Source organism: Xiphophorus couchianus, chromosome 5 (assembly GCF_001444195.1).
Source record: "Xiphophorus couchianus chromosome 5, X_couchianus-1.0, whole genome shotgun sequence".
NCBI lineage: Eukaryota > Metazoa > Chordata > Actinopteri > Cyprinodontiformes > Poeciliidae > Xiphophorus > Xiphophorus couchianus.
In genome coordinates this window covers 8,980,399-8,999,721 of record NC_040232.1, presented here as the reverse complement: position 1 = coordinate 8,999,721, position 19,323 = coordinate 8,980,399, and the positions used below count along the sequence as shown (strand labels likewise).

At 37.3% G+C, this 19,323-nt stretch overlaps 2 protein-coding genes across 4 annotated transcripts in view; both read left to right on the top strand.

The window, feature by feature from the left end:
* The window catches only part of ttbk1a (tau tubulin kinase 1a), a 62,739-nt gene extending 52,988 nt beyond the window's left edge, over positions 1–9,751 (top strand). For all 3 annotated transcript variants that reach the window (XM_028017587.1, XM_028017586.1, XM_028017585.1), the window contains exons 15-16: positions 5,916–7,375; positions 8,380–9,751. In XM_028017587.1, the coding sequence (XP_027873388.1) occupies positions 5,916–7,375; positions 8,380–8,782 (1,863 nt within the window). In that variant the 3' untranslated portion in view covers positions 8,783–9,751. The remainder of the gene's footprint in view (positions 1–5,915; positions 7,376–8,379) is intronic.
* An 8,678-nt stretch (positions 9,752–18,429) lies between these two features.
* The window catches only part of LOC114145053 (trichohyalin-like), a 1,973-nt gene continuing 1,079 nt past the window's right edge, over positions 18,430–19,323 (top strand). The window contains exon 1 of the mRNA XM_028018392.1: positions 18,430–19,323. This exon is cut by the window's right edge and continues 883 nt beyond it. Coding sequence (XP_027874193.1) covers positions 18,430–19,323 — 894 coding nt within the window.

Below are 19,323 nucleotides of genomic sequence, written 5' to 3'. Positions count from 1 at the left end.
CGGGTTCACTATATAAATGTAATTAGCTGATGCAATAAATTATATGTGTGACATTATTAAAGCTAATATCCCACATATAAATATGATATATCTTATATTTAAAGGACTTAGTTGTCATTTTATCCATTCATCATTTTTTGTGGGAATGTGTTTACTCAGACCTGAAGTCTGGATGAACTCTCCCTCAAAATGAGTTCAAGAGAAATGTTTTGGGTAATCAGTTGCTGCTCATTTTTCCCTTTCAAACTGATATGAAACATTTCGCTGCTGTGAATTAATTCTGACAAAACGGTTTTATCAAAATGAAGCATGTTTAGATTAATCCACTGGGATTTTTGACCTTTTCAAGTAGTGTCTCCCAGGCCAGTCCTTCATTAAACTCAATGCCCTGTACGTGTTTGTAAAAATAAAACGCTACATTTGACCAGTATTACATGGTTTACATTAGTATTGTGACTGTGTCCTAAATATTCACTCAACAGTAATGTTTTATAGGAGTTTTTGCTGGTTGGACACATCCAAACAAGGAAACTCGCATCTTGCTCCTTTTAGCAGTTTTCCACAGTGCTAGGCTACGCTACCGACAGCATGTTTCCTCTGTTTTGATATGACTCACTAATGGCTCGACTATTAACATGTTTCTGTGTAGTCCAATTGATTAAGGGCAGGCAACATTTTCTGAAGCTGTTGCTGTTTTGCTTTGGGAACTTAAGTTCCCAAAACAAAACTTAAGTTCCCAAAGCTTTGAAGCTCTTGAAATTGAAAGATGAGCATTTCATCTCCAGCTGTCTCTTACACACAACCAGTGGTGGGTAAAACTAACGTAAAAGTAAATTGCACTAACCCTAAAGCAAAAATCATAAACATTAGCTTTAATAACGTTAAAGCGCTACACCAACACAGTATTTAGCAGAAGCTAATCCCACAGCGCTAATTCAACCATGTTACCCACAATATGCATTACAAGATAGTGTATCTCCTTAAACAAGATCACATTTGTTATCCCACACTTACCTGAATAGTTGTGCTTCATAAAATGATTATTTTCAACAGACTTTTCCTTCTGGTTTCACAGTTTTTTGACTGTTGAATATTGCTAATTCTGTTTCTGTTTTTGGCTAGCTGAACATAGCAGGGCGACAGGAAACAGTCTTCACCCACTTCAAAATAAGAGCATGGCTACTTAAATCATTCTTAAAAGTGGAAAACCACAACTTTAACATAACTTTAGACTTTATTCAACTGAAAGTTAACAAAACAACCAATCGAGTTAGCGTTTAAGAATTTAATTGGGAAACTTAATTTAGGGTAAGCTAAGTTAGCTACCCTAAGTTAACTAAATAAAAAAATTCTAGGACGTGTGGCCACCACTGCAGATTATTCTCTGGGATAAAAACTGTTTGGAGTTGGAAGAAAGCACAACAACCATTACAGCCTCTGTTTCACTGTGAACAAAGCAATGAGAATGACCTGAAATGAAAAAATTGTAATGAAACTTGGAGCTGCACAGCTTGCTGAAGGAGTGGCTGAGATAAAATCACAAACTATTGTTGAGAACTGATATTGATCAGGAACTCCAGTACTGATAATTTAAAAATACTTTGATTGTTTCATGGAGCTGAATACCTGAGATTGGATTGTGACACCCCCCCAAAACTGTCATCGCTTTCCAATAAGATTCACTCCACTTCGTTAATTTTATTACAAATAAACACAATTATTTTAGCTTATTTAATTTTTCACTCCACAACAACAGATCATCCTGTGTAACCTTAGAGTTACACAGGATGCTTTATTGAAACACAGAAACCACGCAGAGCATTTTGTTTCCTTTAAACCGTGGCATCATGTTGCAACAACAGAGCTTTAGGAAAGGAGCAGATGTTTTATCTTTTTTCTGTACGTTTCATTGACTGAAGGAATATGAAGTGAAGCTTGATCTCCGTGTCTTCTTCTTCCAAAGCAGCAGCCTTTGGTTTTCCATTGTTGGTGTCATTTTAGGTGATCCCAAAACGTGACTTGAACAAGTTCAAAACATGACTTCCTGAGACAGGGTTGGATATTTTCTTTGTGCAATGAAAGCCAAACTATTGCTTTCTCGCCATGTTAAAGGGCTACATTAGCTAAATATGCACCACTTGCTTGTTAATTGTATTAAAGGCTTTTTTCGTCTATTGATGCTCACAGCAGCACCAGTTTGTTGAGGAGATCGCCTGATGTTGTTCTCCTGCTGCTTCACGCTGAGTTCAGGATGCCCTGCCTGTTTTATACTTTGCATAATTTTATAGTACAACCTCTTGGAGAATGTACAAAGTGGACTAGCTGCTAACTCAGAACCTAGTTTTGTTTGCTAGCTGAATTATTGATTTACTGTGCTAAGATTGTCACCGATTAATGCTTATCCTGTATCGTCTTTAAAGCAGCGCCGCACTGACATACTAACGGGCCGGAGGATCCTCCCTGTGTGCTTGACCTGCTGACAACACCAAGATGAATTTTTTAAAAAAGGCGATAGGCTGCATTTCTGACAGTTTTTGTATAAAAAGACTGACCGCTGACTGTCGCCACTCTTTGCATGAGATCCACATGTGATCTGTTTGTGCGTCACACTCTTCTGACTGTAAAATGACTACAATCAGCACTGTACTGTAATGACAACACGAACACAGTGAATATTAACCTCACAGTGAATATTTTGTTCTGGTCGCAAGAGGTCTGTGATATTTTATTTTACTTTTTTATTATTTTTGTAAATAGCTACTACTTGAGGAGATGCTCACGGATCAGAACTGCTGAGCCCAGAGATAGTGGGAGTAGCCATTTTGGTCCAACACTGACTTTTGTCGCACCTTTTATACTCCACTGTTGTATTTATTGTGGTCAAAATAATTAAAAATAATTAAAAGTTATCTTAACTATCTGGTAAACTTCTCAATGTCTTGAAAATACAAGCGAGAAAAACAAAATTTGTTTTTCTAAACTGTTCCTTATTGTAAAATAAAATGGCTAGCTATTGCATAAATGAGATATGTCATTAAAATTTCAATTATAGCAAAAACAATTTAATAAAATTGCCAGTGTGATCAAGTTAGGCCTTTCACAATAACAAATTTTACTGGACGATAAATTGTCCCAGACGTTATTGCGATAAACGACAATATTGTTGAGACCATTTTCAAGCAGTACAACTGTAAAGGCATAATAATGCAATCACACATGCTCTAAGATGAAAAGTCTTTTAAATTTTAGTGAACATTTAACACTGGAACTGGAAGACATTTTAAATGTCCAAAATAAACAACTGAAAAAAACCCAAATAAAATTAATTATGAAGTTTCTCTAAACAAAACTGTCCTTCAAAAAATTGCTGGTTGAGACCAAAGCACCAAACTGACGACTTTTGTCATCCAGTTTTTGATAGAAAGAGAAAAACAACAATACACTAAATACAATTAGTTGATTTACTGTTTGTGAAAGGCCTAGATAAAGTATACCACTGCTAAAGTTGAAAAAGGGCTTTAAAATTTCAGTTTCATTTTGATGTTACGATAAACTAAATGTTTTTGCTTATGAAGCAGCATTTGTTAGATAAAAATAAAGTTATGTTTAAATTGCCCAAAGAAATCCAGGATTTCAGTACTTATTTATGAACAATGAACAAGTTTATGTACTGAAAATGTTTTGGGTTTTTTTTCAATCAATCAAAATTTACTGAACTGTTTTGGGATGTAAATAAATATGTTTTCTGAACCTCCAACCAAATCATAAAGCTAGCATAAATACACACATAATTTATATAAATGAAACTGAAATGTTTTATTGTATACTTGAATAAATGTTTCCTAGTTTTGATGGAGAGTCGTTGTATAAATATCGACCATAGGAAGAGAAAATTGTCTTGTCTTTAGAAGTGAGCACCCGTTCCTCATTAGTTTTATTTTGTTCTGTTCACTGATTTTGCAAGTCCAAACAAAATCTCTTCACCTCACACTCAATTGTTCCTCTTATTTATTAAAAATTGCATTTAGATACTTTAGGAAGTCGTTTCTACTGTGAAAGATCTTCTGGTCTTGATGGGGCTACGTTGACGTGCTAAAAGAGCCTTGAAGGCGACGTTGTCATGTGACTGAATGGACAATAAAAAAATGAAAGGATTTTATAAAACCGCTCAACGGCCCTTCAGTGTTTTTGCAATAAACGTCGAGTTTCTTTGTGGAGGAGAAGAAAAGTGAAGAGCTTACCGTGTTTGTTTGGTGTGATGATCCTGTCACAATATTATTGTACAGTACTGCTTGTATAATTTACAGGTAAAGCATGTATTTTAAACTTTTTTAAAACCCAAACAATAAACTGTACATATATACAGAAACGTAGACAGTAATTAGGTTTGCAATTAAACTCTAATAGCATGATAGGTAGCGGGGTTTAGTATATATATGTACAGGCTGTATGATGAATCTTTATGAGGGGAAACACTTGAAAATCACCTGATATTAGACTTTGTGCTAAAGATAAGCTCTGCAATGCATTTTTGTGCCTTTTATATCAATGTATGTAATCTAGACAATCTTGAAAAAGCTTGTGTACAACCAAAATGAAAATAAAATGGTTCTGTGGCAAATGGATTGGTTGGCGTTAGATTTTTGTTCTTCATTTTTCCAGGTAACACGGCAGATTGTTTCTTTTTGTTGTTGTTGTGAAGTTATACTGGAATTATATTTTTAAAAGAAACTCTGCTCCAAACTGCCACGTAACTAAGAAAAAACAAAAATTGTGAAGGAAATTAATTGTTTCCTCCATCTACTAGTTGTTTGATATTAGCATATGCATTGTAATTTCATAATATTATTGTTCTACTATTGCATGGTTGCATTTCTATGAATGCTAAGGCTAATTAGCATGGCCATAACGGTGGATAAACAGTTTTCATGGAACCGTGAGTTGTTTCTCCGCCATAAGCACATTGAGCAGCGCGTACACACGGTTTATTGACAGCGCTACGACCATCCTCCTGTCTCTGATTGGTTGTTTTTGACTGGGAATGTTGCATTTTTGCAAATTGCTATAGTAGCAACGGGAGGACGTGGAAGAGCTTTATCTTCTTTTTCAGATTACTTGTTTCCAATTATACGATTACAACATAGTGACAGTTTTAACAAAATATGTTTTTATTCACAACAAAGAATTATATTGACTTGGAAATCTGCTCACTCCTCAGCGGCTTCAGTCCGGCTGGAGGATGTCTTGTCTTTCTTAAAACTAGAAAACATCTACCATTAATCAATTACTGTAACTCCTTGAAAACAATTACACCAGACTGAATAAAAGCTTCTTTTTTTTCCTGCTTTGTTGTTTGTTTCAAATTGCATGAACAAAATTTCTGATTGAATAATGAATTTTATTGAACATCACGATGAATTCAGCTCAGAAACATTTAGTGTGAACAGGACATTATCCTCAAGCTTTAAAATAAACTTTTGCCTTAATAAAACACAAGAGTCAGATCAATGTAACGCTCTTCCACCTCAGGATACAGAAACAAGCCGCTAAGCATTCTGGGAATTAGTTCCTAATCCTGTCTTTTTCTTCTTTTCAGTTTTTTAAGTGCTAACCTAAAAACTCTAGTTTATTCAACTCCTGGAGGTTTGACAAAATTTATGAAAAGTTAACAGAACTTACTACTGTAAGTTTGTCTTTCACAAATTCACATTTAGGTTCAAAATCTAAAACTGGATACATTTATTTGACTTAAAGAGTAAAAGATAGTCGACACAACTAAATGTGGCTGAAATGTTTTACAGTGTACAAACGAGTGTTGCGCTTTATAATACTCTATCAGATCTTTTTTTCCCTGGTCAGAGTTGCTTTGAGTCCAGATTAAAATTGTAATAAAATTTTGTTTGTCTTCTTCTCAGGTCTTGTCGCCCCCAGAGCAGAACATCCCGTCTCCGTCCTCTCCTGACTATCGAACAAAAGCTCAGGGTGATGAGATGGAGCACTTCCACATCCTTCCTCAGTTGCAAGCCAAGAGGGCCGACTTTCTCACCGTCATGCTGACCGGTACGCTGCCTCAGCGCAGGAGCTTCGCCACGCCCGATGAAGAGGTACCAGAACCTCTTGGGCCGAACGACGATGACGTCACAAAGAGCGAGTCCAACAGCGAGGCGAGTCAGAAAAGCACCGAGCGTAGCCAGGATGCTGCGCCCTCAACACTGATGGCGGAGGACCAGAGGGGCCCGAGGGAGCACGCTTCGGCTGCTGATGCAGACCCGGATCTGGAGGACGCATCCAAAACTCTGGTTCTGTTTTCGCCCGGAGACACTCGCAAGTCTCCCTGTGGCGGGGAAGCTGTCCTGGAGGGGGAACTGGCCACACCAAACGCTCTAAATTCTCGTAATGACCGCTTACTGACTGGGGAGGGGATTCAGCCTGAACTGTCCGAGACGGGCCGCTTGTCACCGGCCCTCCGCTCAGAACTGAGACCTTCCACTCCCATTGCTCCTGGGTCACCGCCCTTTACCAAAGTCGAGCGCACTTTCATTCACATCGCAGAGACGTCACACCTCAACGTCATGTCTTCCAACGGTCACTCTGCCAAGGAGAGTGACCGGGAAGTCTTTACCGTCACGAGGGAATCGGCCGCAGATGTTGACAGACAGGAGCAGGAAGTTGCATTATTGTTAAAAGAGACTGGAGAGGAGAGCGTGCCGGACCAAACCAGTACAGAGGCTAAGCAACCAAAAACCGAAAACGGCCCGTCAGCCGTCTTTTCCTTGTCCATGGACTCCTCCTCTAAAGTCACCTCACCGGTTCCTGATCGTAAAGATCCGTCCCAAGAAGCGAAGAAGCACTTATCTTCCTGCGAGGAAGCCGTAAAGCTTCACCCTGCTGGGTCAGAACCGTCAGTGGGCTCCAAGCCCAGAATCCGAAGCAGAATCCCGATCCTAATCTCTGAAGAGGACTCGGGCTCAGAGCAGTCCTCTTCCCTGTCGGCCCGAGCTCGGCTACAGCAGCGCGCCAGGCAGCTGGACCTGGCACGCCTGCTGGTTCAGAAGCAACAGGGCCGCTGGATGAGGAAGAGGATGCTGTCCGGCACGTCTTCATCGCTGTCATCAGGGGACGACGAGCGCTGGAGGGCTTCAGAGACTTTATCCACGACGGGATCAGAGGAGGACGTGCGTGTCTCGGACGAGTCCAGGAGGAGTTCACGTCTCAAACCGACTGAAGAGCAAGGCTCTAAAGACTGCAGGAGCAAAATCCCTCGACCTGTCACCCCCATAAAAAGACCAGCAGGGGGCGCCGCTGCTTCTGCCGCCTCTCCTCTCTCTTTGCCAGACGCCAAAAATACAAAAGGAGTTTCATCTGTCATTAATGGGTAAACCTGTTTTTCTCTGTAGTATTAATACATAGCACCTTTTAGCTAAAGGTAATACAAAGTGCTCATTAGTACATAATGATAAAAACAACACACATTAGCTTAAAAAATAAAGTACTGTAAGTAATACTAGTTTTAAAAAAACTTAAGGTTTTAGCATTCCTTCAACAAACAATGTCAGGTTTATTTATATAGCTCTTTTAATAAAAAAATTATATTAGAATAAAATGACAAAATGAAAATAAAATATCACAACAGAGACGTTACCATGTTAGAGCTCAGTTGAATGCCAGGACTGTAATTGTGCTTTAAAATGACCCAGATATGATCTGGGTCAGTAATTATCCCAGAGAAAAGGAGAAATCCTGATCTCCTTTATTCTTAAGTTTATTCTGAGGGACGTTTAATAGCAGCTGATTATTTAATCTGAAAGTTTTAAGTGAGATGGACGTGTGTTACATTGATCTGACTCTTTATTGTTATTTTATTGTCTTTATGTTTATTTAAAAGATTAAGAATAATGTCCTGTTCACACTAAATGTTTCTGAGCTGAATTCATTGTGATGTTTAATAAAATTTATTATCAGATCAGAAATTTTGTTCATGCAATTTGAAACAAGAATTTAAATTATTCTAAAGTAAAATAAGTTGTTATTTTAACTTGATATTGTGAGTAAAATAATAGAGAAATGTGGCTCTTTAACTAGGTGAGGACAGTTTTTTTTCTTGCATATTGTGAAATAATTATTTGGTTTAAATTGCAGCATTAAATAAAAACTCACAATTCAAGATTAATGAACTTAAAAAACAATGTTTAGACAACTTGTCTCTGGTTGTTAAATCAACTTTATGAACTTTAATTTCTGAGTTAAAACCAAAACAATTTTCTTGTTTTAGTTAAATTACATTTTCCAGGCAACATTTGAACTTTCATTTTCAAGTTAAACCACCTTCAAATGTTTTGCAGTGTGTGAATAACTTAATATGTGCTCATTTCTCCACAGAAGTCAGAAAGCTGGGCTAGCCACCCAAAAGAAACCTAAGCCCGTCTCATCTCGGTCCTCCTCCTCCTGTCCTCGTCCATCAGCCGTCTCCGGTCCACATGGCAGCCCACGGATGCCGCTACGCGCCCTGCTGGGAGGCCGCCGCAGCCTTAGCTCCACCCACTGCAGGACTGACAGCCCCTCTCCTCAGAGGACGTGCCCGTCCAGGCAGCCCCTCTCGGTTCGGGCCCCCACTGTCCCCATGCTGCCACCCAGAACTACAACAACTATGCGTCGCAGCGCCTCCCAGGAAGCCACCGCGCAGACCTCCACAGCCGCTGCGCCTGCCAGGCCCAGGCCGAAACCCGCCGGCGGGGCTAAAGCTAAAGCGAATACCAGGGATAAGGTGGTGCCTGCTAGATAATACAGAGGGACTCGGATCTGAGACCTGCTGGTGTATTATCAGTCTCCCTTCAAGCTACGCCTCAAAAGTTTTCACGGCAAGAGACTCTGGTGTTACAATAACCTCAAATTCATCTAATGGAAACGGACATTTTATGTTTTTTGAAGGACAGCGAACTGAACTGTTTTTGGGCTTCCAGTTTCCTGACTGACTGTCGTTCAGGAGCGTTGCTGCCACGGTGCTACGGATGCCTCTGCTGCTCCCTGGTTGATCCCTGATTTAACGTCTTCTTCTTCCTCCAGCTGAGAGTCATGGCCCCCGTTTCAGATATACTCACATACCACAGCATTCCCAGCTTTCCACAACTATGCTAGTCTTCTGTCGACAATACTCTGCTTGGTTCACATTGCATGGTAAATTATATCACAAATGCATTGAATCTGTACAGGGAAAACTATTAAAAGTGACTTAATATAGATCTTCCCATATTATTTTCCATAAATAAGCCAAATTGGAGTGGATTTAGCGCCGAGTTATGTTGGCATGTAAAAGATTCCCAAATATATTCTGAACTCGCTATTGCCTTGAATGAAGAGAAGCATAAAAAATGGACTCCAAGAGAAAGCGCTCGGCCACTCGCCTCGTCCTCCTAGTGTGACATTGGGCATGCTTTAAACATTCTATTTTTGAGGGTTTATTTTGTTTATTCTCTAAAATTGTACATAACAGAATCATTTCCATGAAATACATCTTTATTTTTTATCTTGCCAAGCGAATAGTAAACCCGAGTCTTTAACCTTGTGTTCCAGTGTTTTGGTAATAGGCCATTTTTTTTCTTCTTCTTTTGATCGCATGAGAAAAACAGGGTTTAACCATGAGAGGAAGTTATTCCTGCTTAGATTTGGTGCAAACTTGTGCTGAATGTTGGAGCCTGTGTTAGTCTGGGGTTGCAGGGCACTGAGCTGTGAAGTAAAGTCTTGGTAACGTGGAGCCGTGTCCTGTCATTCTTTATTTTATGGTTTTTACACACACAAACAGAGGCAAACTGGAAAATCAAATCTCATTTTTTATGAGATTCCTAATTCCTTCCTAATCCACTGTTTCATACTGTTACATATTACGTACAATAAAGATGGGAATAAATTTCTGCCAAAACAACATTTTTTTTTAGATTAATCTAAAAACTTTCCTTGAAAAAAACTTCTGAAAAATTTCTGAGTTTGAAAAGTCAAAAATATTCTAGAAAAAACAGAAATTTTTAGATTAATCTCAGAAAATTTCTGGAGATTTTTAAATGAAGTTTTTCCTAGAAAAATTCTCGGTTTCTTCGGCAGTTATGTAGCATCGCTTCTCGGCCTTTTTTACATCATGTTTAGAATAATTGCACTTTCTGAACTGTTTCAGAGACGTTTTGTTGCGTTTTATTTTGAAATGTTTGACCAAGCTGATGTTTTAGTTTCAGTTTCCTGATCTTCAGACTAAAAAGACAACTTCTAATTTTTAAAAAATAAATTCTACTTGGTGCTGGGAACTAAAGCAATAGCAATACAGTAGATCAGGGGTGCCCAAAGCTTTTGAGACTTTTTGGTCCAAAATTGCAACATTTATTAAATTTTCAGAGGTGTGGTTCACTTTCACTGTGTCAAACTAAGAGCAGATGAGTAATTAAAGTGTAGAAATATTGCTTGCAAAATATTGTAAATATATATTATATATGTGAATATATTGCTTATAAATATTTAAAAAGTGACGTATTGTGTGTGAGGCCACACACAATACTGAGCCTCATTTTGACTTGTTTTAAGGACATTACATTAAAGTTGGATCAGCGTGTAGTGTTATTTCACTTTAATTTTGTGTGTGGCTCCAAATCCAGGCCTCCATTGGTTAATAAATTTGATTTCCATTGATGATTTTTGTGTGATTTTGTTGTCAGCACATTCAACTTTGTACAGAACAAAGTATTCAATGAGAATATTTCTTTCATTCAGATCTAGGATGTGTTATTTGAGTGTTCCCTTTATTTTTTTGAGCAGTGTAGATTGTCTAAGCCTAGAACAATCTAGAAAAATCCTCAGTTATTTTAAGCCTAAAATAACCTACAAAAATTCCTTCAGAGCTAAGCCTAGACTCTGAATACTGTTTTGGATTTCCTACGCCCAGGAGAATCCTTCAAAAACCTTTTACTTTAGACTTTAGATTTCCTACGCCCAAGAAAATCTAACTCTGAGGTGTTTTAAGCCTAAAACCCTGTAAATTTCTTACATATAAAACAGACTTTTTACCTTAAACACTGCTGGTTTGTTCTCCCCCAGACCAGGTTGTCGGATTCTGTCTCGATCGATCCACCCGGTGGAGTTCCAGAAAAGCCCTCGCTCTCTGACAGGCCTGCTATGGAGATGAGGGTCTTGGTGATCAGCCCTCTCCTGGCTGTCCACCGGAAGGACGAACCGGGAAGAATCCTGTTCGTGACGCCAAATTGTGGAGCGAGAAAAATTAACAAAGTCCAAACCTTGTTAAAGAGAAAGAACAAAACACAGCTTTATTTCACATCTGCGCAGATGGAGAACTCAGAAGAGATCTAACTAGACAAAGGAATCGCCTCTCTACATATACTGTATACCGTCCTTCTGCCACAGACACAGTGTCATCACCAACATTCCCAAGGAGCTAATCAGATTAATACACACACAGAGAAAAATGCAACTTTCAGTTAAAAATGGGTTTCAGACAGAATATTCTGTGCCTAATAATAATCGCTGAGTCGTCGGTCTGGTCTGTCACTCCGCAAGGTATGAAAACTATTTACTTATCGCCTGTTGCTAAGCTTCTGACACACTGAGGCAAACTGTGAAGGCTAAAAAGAGAAACAATGACTCTGTAAGACTGAGTGAGACATAATAAACTAATTAAACATTGTAAGATTAATATTAAATGAACTTCTAATAAAAGTAAACACACTGTAAATAATTATTTTATTCCACAGAAAGAAGATTTGAAGCTCCTATAGCTGCAAAGGTTTGCTCAACATCATTTGAAAACCTATAAATGAAGTTCTTGTGTGCATTGTTAAAATAGATTAGTTACTCCAAAAAGGCAATAAAACACACCTCTCCTCAAACATGCTTTAAGTATGTTAAATGTCTGATTTAATGTATTTAAATGCATCAAAATTTTATATATTTTACTAAAGTAATGCTTATCAGGCTACATTTCTGTAGAGGTTATCTCTCTACTTTCTATTTTAAACAGAAGCAGAAAGCATTTTTATTTTTTGAAAATAAAGGAAAATTACATTTACAGTAAAACTTTTGTGCCATTCCTCATGAATCAAACTACAAATTAAACTGGTCATTGTGATGATAAAATATATAAAATTGAAAAAATTTCTTTGTAAATTCTACAATAACAGCAATATAAAGCATAATTTATTGGAACGACTGAAAACAGATGTGACCGTCCGCTTTTAGACTTGTGTTAAAATCATGTGGAACTGCCAGGCAGAAGGCGCTTTGCCGCCATCTAGTGCTGAGTGCGTGAATAACATCCGGTTGTGATTTTACGGTAATAAGCTGTTCTTGAAATATGGTCACGATGATGAAAAATAACATCCAGAAACTTATTACAAAATTTTTAATTATATGTGTATTATTAATAATACACATCTGAAATAAAAACTAAACTTTAAGCTCAGTTATATTGTCCTTAATGTAAATCACGCTGTAAATAAATACCAAGGAGGTAACTTTGAGGACTCAAAGTGTCTCTCAATTGGACTGTTTCCACAAATATAAGGTTTTTATTGTGTGTACAAAAATACATTTAAATTTAAATAATTCATTTTATTAGGGAAAAAAACATTAGCAGAGCTTTTTTTTTACTTTTTGTTTTCACGCAACATCTATTTGTTACTTGAGCTATTTTCTCTGGCCGTAGCTTACAAACATATGAGCTGTTTGCTCAAAATAGCTTTAGAAGCAAATCTGCCTTCGCAAATCACTGTCTGCTCGTATTACCGTAATAACTTCATAGACAGTCCCATCAGTTTCTTAGTCTCCACGAACCTTTTAGGTAAAATTGCGGTCCAGTCGAGTTCTTTGGAGTCCTGAGACTCTCTGAACTCATGCAGCCTGATAGCGACGCCAGATTCTTTTTTTTTTTTTTTCTTAAACTTTATTTATTGTAATAAACAACAATACAAATGTACTGTGAACAAATCTCAGGAAGATAATAACAATAATTTACCAGGGGGAGCATAAAATAAAGCAAGAAGATAAGAAAACGACAATAAATATAAATATGTATAAAGGAAATAGCACAAATTGTGATATGTGTGCCAGATGTCACAGTGCATTAACTTAAAAGATAATCCAAAATTCCAAGTTGATTACAAGCCCGTATTGTTGATTCTGCTTTTTGATTAGTGGAGGAATGAATTGTTGATAAATAATGTTTAAGTTCGATCAAAAAAACTAAAAAATTTGGTTTTTTCTTCAAAAATTTGCATTTATGTAGGTGAAATTTAGCCTTAATAATTAGTAAATTGATAAGGAGACTCTTTACATTCATTCCTCCATTTTGTTGAAATCCAAATAAGACATTTTCCCAATATAAGTGAAAGCCTGCTGAAATTTTGGAATCAACAAAGTTACAAAAATGTTGCCAAAATATTTTAGAATGAGGGCACAACCAGAACAAATGAGTGACCGATTCTGGGCAAACAACACAGAAGGAACAGTTCACATCAATGTTAGAATTAAATTTCTTTAAATAGACTTTAACGGGGTAGATTCGGTGAATGAGTTTAAAAGAAACTTCCTTTATCTTGTTAGAGAGAAGAAAGTGATTAGGGAGCAGCCAGATAAATTTCCAAGACAGAGTAATATGAAAGCGATTCCAATAATGAACGACCACAGGAGTAGAGGCCACGTCCTTCAGAAACAGGGATCTGATTGACTTATTATTGTTACAAGGAAAAGGATTCAAACAAATTTTGCCAACAGGAGAATGTATGGGAGATAAAATGGGAGAGTGATAAACGATTCTCGGCTTCTGCCGAAATAACATACAGATCTTTGTAGAAACGGCACCAAAGACTTTGGCATATTCTCCAGGAGAGACAGGAAAACTGAACTTACAGAGAAATTCTTCATAAGTCAACAACAGACCATCACTGTTGAACAATTGGTCAACCAAAACAATGTTATTATTAAACCAAGAATCAAAAAATATAGTTTTCCTCTTATATAGAATGTCCTTATTATTCCAAATAAAGTATCGGTGAGGAGAGAAGTTATGCTTGCAGATGAGTGACCATGATAAAAGAGCCTGCCGATGAAAATTAGAGAGTTTAATTGGTAGTTTCGTTATATCAAAATTACAAATTAGAAAGAACTTTAGACCACCGAATTTGGAAAAAATATGAAAGGGTATAATATTCCAGAAAGACGCTGGAGAATTAAAAAAATTACGGATCCAATTTATTTTAAAAGTATTATTTAAGATAGAGAAAGATAAGCAGTTAAGTCCTCCGTTTTTATATGAATTCATTAGAGTAGATTTTTTTAATATAGTGAGTCTTATTTTTCCATATGAAGTTGAATAGCAGTTTGTCAATTTCCTTCTCATCTTGTCAATGTCTAATGACTGTGCAGCATAAATTAGTCTGGAGAGGCCTTCAGCCTTTGTAAGCAGAATACGGCCACGCAAAGAAAGATCTCTAACTAACCATTGATTAAGTCTTTTTTTAGTCTTTTGAATTAGCGGGTCGAAGTTTAGGGAGCTTCTTTTTATTTGATCCTTCGTGATGTTTATACCTAAATAAATAACCTCATTCTTAACTGGTATAGCTTCAATTGAGGCTATAGAACAGTCCTTAATGGCCATTATTTCACATTTTTTAAGGTTAAGAGAAAGACCTGAAGCTTTGGAGAAAGTACCAATTTCCTTAATAGCTAAAGAGATTTGGCTCTGGTCTTTTAAAAATAAAGTAGTGTCATCTGCCAGTTGTGTTAAAGTAACCACTCTATCAGCAACAGTGATCCCTTTTACAGGACCAGTTTTAATATGATCGGCCAGAAGTTGAGCCACTAAAAGGAACAAATATGGGGAGACGGGACAGCCTTGTCTGATTCCTCTGCAGAGGTTGAATCTAGGAGAGGAGCCGTTTCTTAATTTGATGGAGCTGTTGCTGTTTTGATATAAGGTTTTAACAACAGAAGTAAAGAATTTCCCAAACCCAAATTTATTTAGACTCTGAAAAATAAACTCATGTTCGACCGCATCAAAAGCTTTATAAAAGTCTAGAAATAAAATAAAACCATTATCACAAACAAGATCAGGATAATCTAAAATATCTAAAACAAATCTTATATTATTTGTGATATGCCTATTTTTCATAAAACCGGATTGAGTTTCATCGATAATTGAATGAAGGACAGATTTGAATCTTTTAGCTACAACTAAAGCAAAAATTTTGTAATCATTGTTAAGAAGACAAATGGGACGCCAATTATCTAGAAGTAAATGGTCTTTTCTTGGTTTTGGTATCAGAGTGGTTAAACCCTGAGTGAGGGTTGTAGGGAGCGAACCGTTTTCTATACTTTCATTAAAAACTTGCAAAAGAAAGGGAGCGAGGTCGAACAAAAAGTGTTTGTAAAACTCAGCACTCAGGCCATCAATTCCAGGGGATTTGTTCATTTTGAGATGTGAGATGGCGTCCACAATCTCTTGTAAAGAGATTGACTCTTCACAGCATTCTCGTTCACTATTAGAAATTTGATTAACTGATAAATTGGTCAACAGGGCATCAGCTGAGGCCTGACAGAAGTTGGAGAGATAAAGAGTTTCATAAAAGGAACTGCAATATCTAGCTATATCATCAAGGTTATCTGTAACAACATTGTTAATCTTTAGACTGGTAATAGAATTAGTGGTTGAATTGTGTTTTTCTAGATTAAAAAAATAATGAGTGTTTTGTTCTCCCTCTTCTAACCATTTTCTCCTTGATCTAATAAACGCACCTTTACTCTTATTAATGTAAAAATGATCCAATTTAAGTTGTAATTCAGTTAACTCTTGTAGTTCGAAGTCATTTAAATTAGAAGGATTCGACTGAGTGAGTTCAAATATTCTCGTTACAATTTTGGTTTCTTCATTTCTATTTGTCTTAGCCTTGTTACTACCAAATTTTCTTAGAAATTTTCCAGATTCAACTTTAAAAAGTTCCCAATTAATACCATAAAGATTATCTGCTTGAGCTTTATGCCAGAAGAATTTCAATAATTTGTTTATCTTTATAGTGACCTCTTTATAGTTTAATAAAGAATTATTCAATTTCCAGTATGAAGGAGAATAACTAGAATATTTACCATCTGAGAGTGTTATAATTATTTCAACAACTTTATGGTCCGTAAGGGGAGTAGGTAAAGTATTAACAGTCACAGATTCTTTCTTTATTGAATCTGAGATCAGCCAGAAATCTATCCTAGATTGTTGAGATAATGACTTATTACTCCAGGTAAATAAATAGTCATGTGGATGTTCAGTTCTCCAAATGTCAATTAGGTTAAATTTTTCCATAAAATCTTTAATAGTCGGGCTTGAGGCATTTGGTCGACCAGGAGGCCATTTATCAAGGTTACCATCCAGGACAGTGTTGAAATCACCTCCCATAAGAATTATAGCATTTGGCCATTTTTTTAACCATTCTATAAGAATCTTTTCAGCTGTGATAAACAGCTTATCGTTATCTCTTTTATTATTGTAACCATAAATATTGGCACAAATGAAATGACGATTTTCATAGAAAAAGAGTTGAAAAATAAAATGACCCAGCGAATCACATTCAGTAGAAATAATATTCCCATTAAATCTATGTTTTAAAGTCATGACTCCTGCAGAGCGCTCAGACACATGAGAAAGCCAAACAGAATTACCCCACTGGGATTTCCAAAAAGTAACATCATCAACTGTAGAGTGACATTCCTGAAAAAAACAGAAATCAGATTTAAAATTTTTGGCAAACAAGAATAATGCTTTTCTTTTTAACATATTGCGCAACCCCCTGGCATAATAGCGACGCCAGATCCAGCCATATTTGACCACCGGATGACGTCAAACCACTTCCGGATCTGAAGAAATTCACCAGCGATTCAAGGATAAGATAACTGCAGCTCACTCTGGGGATCTTACTAAGGAAGAACAAACAGACTTATGAAACATTATGACTGACATTGTGATCTTGTGTGCGCGAAGGTGTGAACTAATAATGACTGATAAATTCACAAGTATGAACTTGACGCTCCATTTCTATAAACCATTTCTCCTGCTAACAATAGGCTAGCACATTTGTTTTGATTGTATTTACCCAGAATGCCTTGCACTGTAGTTCACTTCCTGCTTTTGGAGCGGTCTCTGGTCCGATTGATGTACACAAGCTGTTCTGTCTGCAGCTACAATACATAATGTAATGCTACATTCACATATGGGCTAGCATCGTCTGCTGTTAGCAAAATAACAAAACAACAAACACTGAAACAAAACAACAAACACTGAAACAAAATAAACACTGAAACATTTCTGCTGATATAAGTACAAACGGGAATTAATGGAGAAAAACTATTTATAATAAGAACGACATTGTGCCTTTAAAAAGCTAATGAAAACAAACTGAAAATATAGATTACAACTTTCTTTAGTTTAACTGACAGCCATCTTGGTATGCAGTTGCTATGACAACAATAAACAAGACACAACAATACTAGTACAACTATCGCTCATTTACAATTTTTGAGTCTTAAGCCTGATAATAAAAACAAGGCTTAATCAATCCGACCCAACGTTCAACAAGATTTAGAAATCAATAGTTATAGTTTTTATCTTTTACTTTTTCATGTTGATACAAATAAATAACCACAAAAATCAACAGATCCCCACATTTTTTCTGAGTTTATCAAAACTTTTTCTCAAAATTGGCCAAAAACATTTGGTGACCGCTGTCTCAGCCTTGCTTGATGTCAAGTTATAGTGCATGACCGATAGAGTGATTAATAAAAGAAAACATTTAACATCATATATTAGCTCAAATATCGTAAAAAATCCTTACAAATATTTCTAAATTAGCACCACAAAATCTGTGATGATTGCAGAAAACCACAAAAACAATCCTGGATGGACTGATTAGTGTGAAAAGATGTTCAATATGATGTTATTTTAAGAATTATTGAATGCTGAAACACCTATATATTGATATTTTAACAACTGAATTGGTTTTTATCAGTACGATCTGGTGCAACAGACCCTGTATGAACATTCAGATTTTGGCCCAAAATGGAAATGAGTTTGATGCCCTGATATTTGGGATAAAACGAGTGAATCATGGACTATTTTGAATGTAAACAAGAATAAAGAGTGAGATATTTGGTGGTGGAATGATGTCACACCACCAGCAAAGGAAGACTCTGTGATGTCACTGGCGGTGCAGTCTGTGATGTCATCAACTGCAGAATTGTATGCAACACAATTCTGCATATTTTTCATTGCTTGCAATATCACTGACCAGTTCAGACGTGCGCAAAGCTCTTTAAGGTAGTTTACCGATCGACAACTTTAGTGATTGTATTTAGGAGAAAATGTCTCATTATACGCCAAGATACCGCAGTGGAACGATGGGACCCCACGCGAGAAGGGGAGGCCAGCAAAACCCCCAAGGCAGGTTCCCTCCTGCACACCCGAGAATCTTTCATGGGGAACTCCAAGAACTCAGCTACGCCCTGGAAATGGAGAGAGCCGGGAGGGTTGAAGACAACCAGAAACTGGCCCACCTGGAGGCCGAGCTGGAAGAGACGAAACTCCAGTTAAAGAAGCAGAAAGCTCTCAAAGAAACATTTATCAACGAGGCCAAGGAGGCAAAGAGGGAACTTGAGAGACTAGAGAAGTTCAGCGATCCAGCAGTCCTTAACGCAGCGGTCATTGCTTCTAAGGTTCACAACGATGTGAAGTACATGAAGAAGAAGAACTTGCAAGAAGACTTTGAGGAGTTAAAGGTGGCCCACCTCCTCAGCCGGGAAGCGTTTGTAGCTGAAATACAGGCTGAGAGAAAGAAAAGTCTGGCCCTCCAAGAAGAACTGAACCAACTGCAGACTTCATACGAGGAGCTGCGTTCCCAGTATGAAGCAGATGATGCTCTGCTGAGGCAGGAGGCCGAGACACAAAAGTATGATGAAGCAAGGCTTAGTGAGGAACAACGGCTGCTGGAGAACTTGAGAGCTGAAAAGGATGAAATGTATCAAGAAATGTCTCAAACGATCACATTCCTGCAAGGCAGTGAGAAACTTCTGCAGGAGGAATTAATTCAGCTGAAATGTTCATACAATGAGCTCAATTGTAAATACGAAAGGGATGTTTCTGGATTGAAGCAAGACATGGATAGATATCAGGAGGAAGTGAGACATGCGACAGATGCCAACATAGAAATAGACAACGAGAATCTGCAGCTCATCAACAAGCTGAGAGCTGAAAAGGAGGAGCTCCTCCAAAAAATGTCAGGAGAAATCGAGACA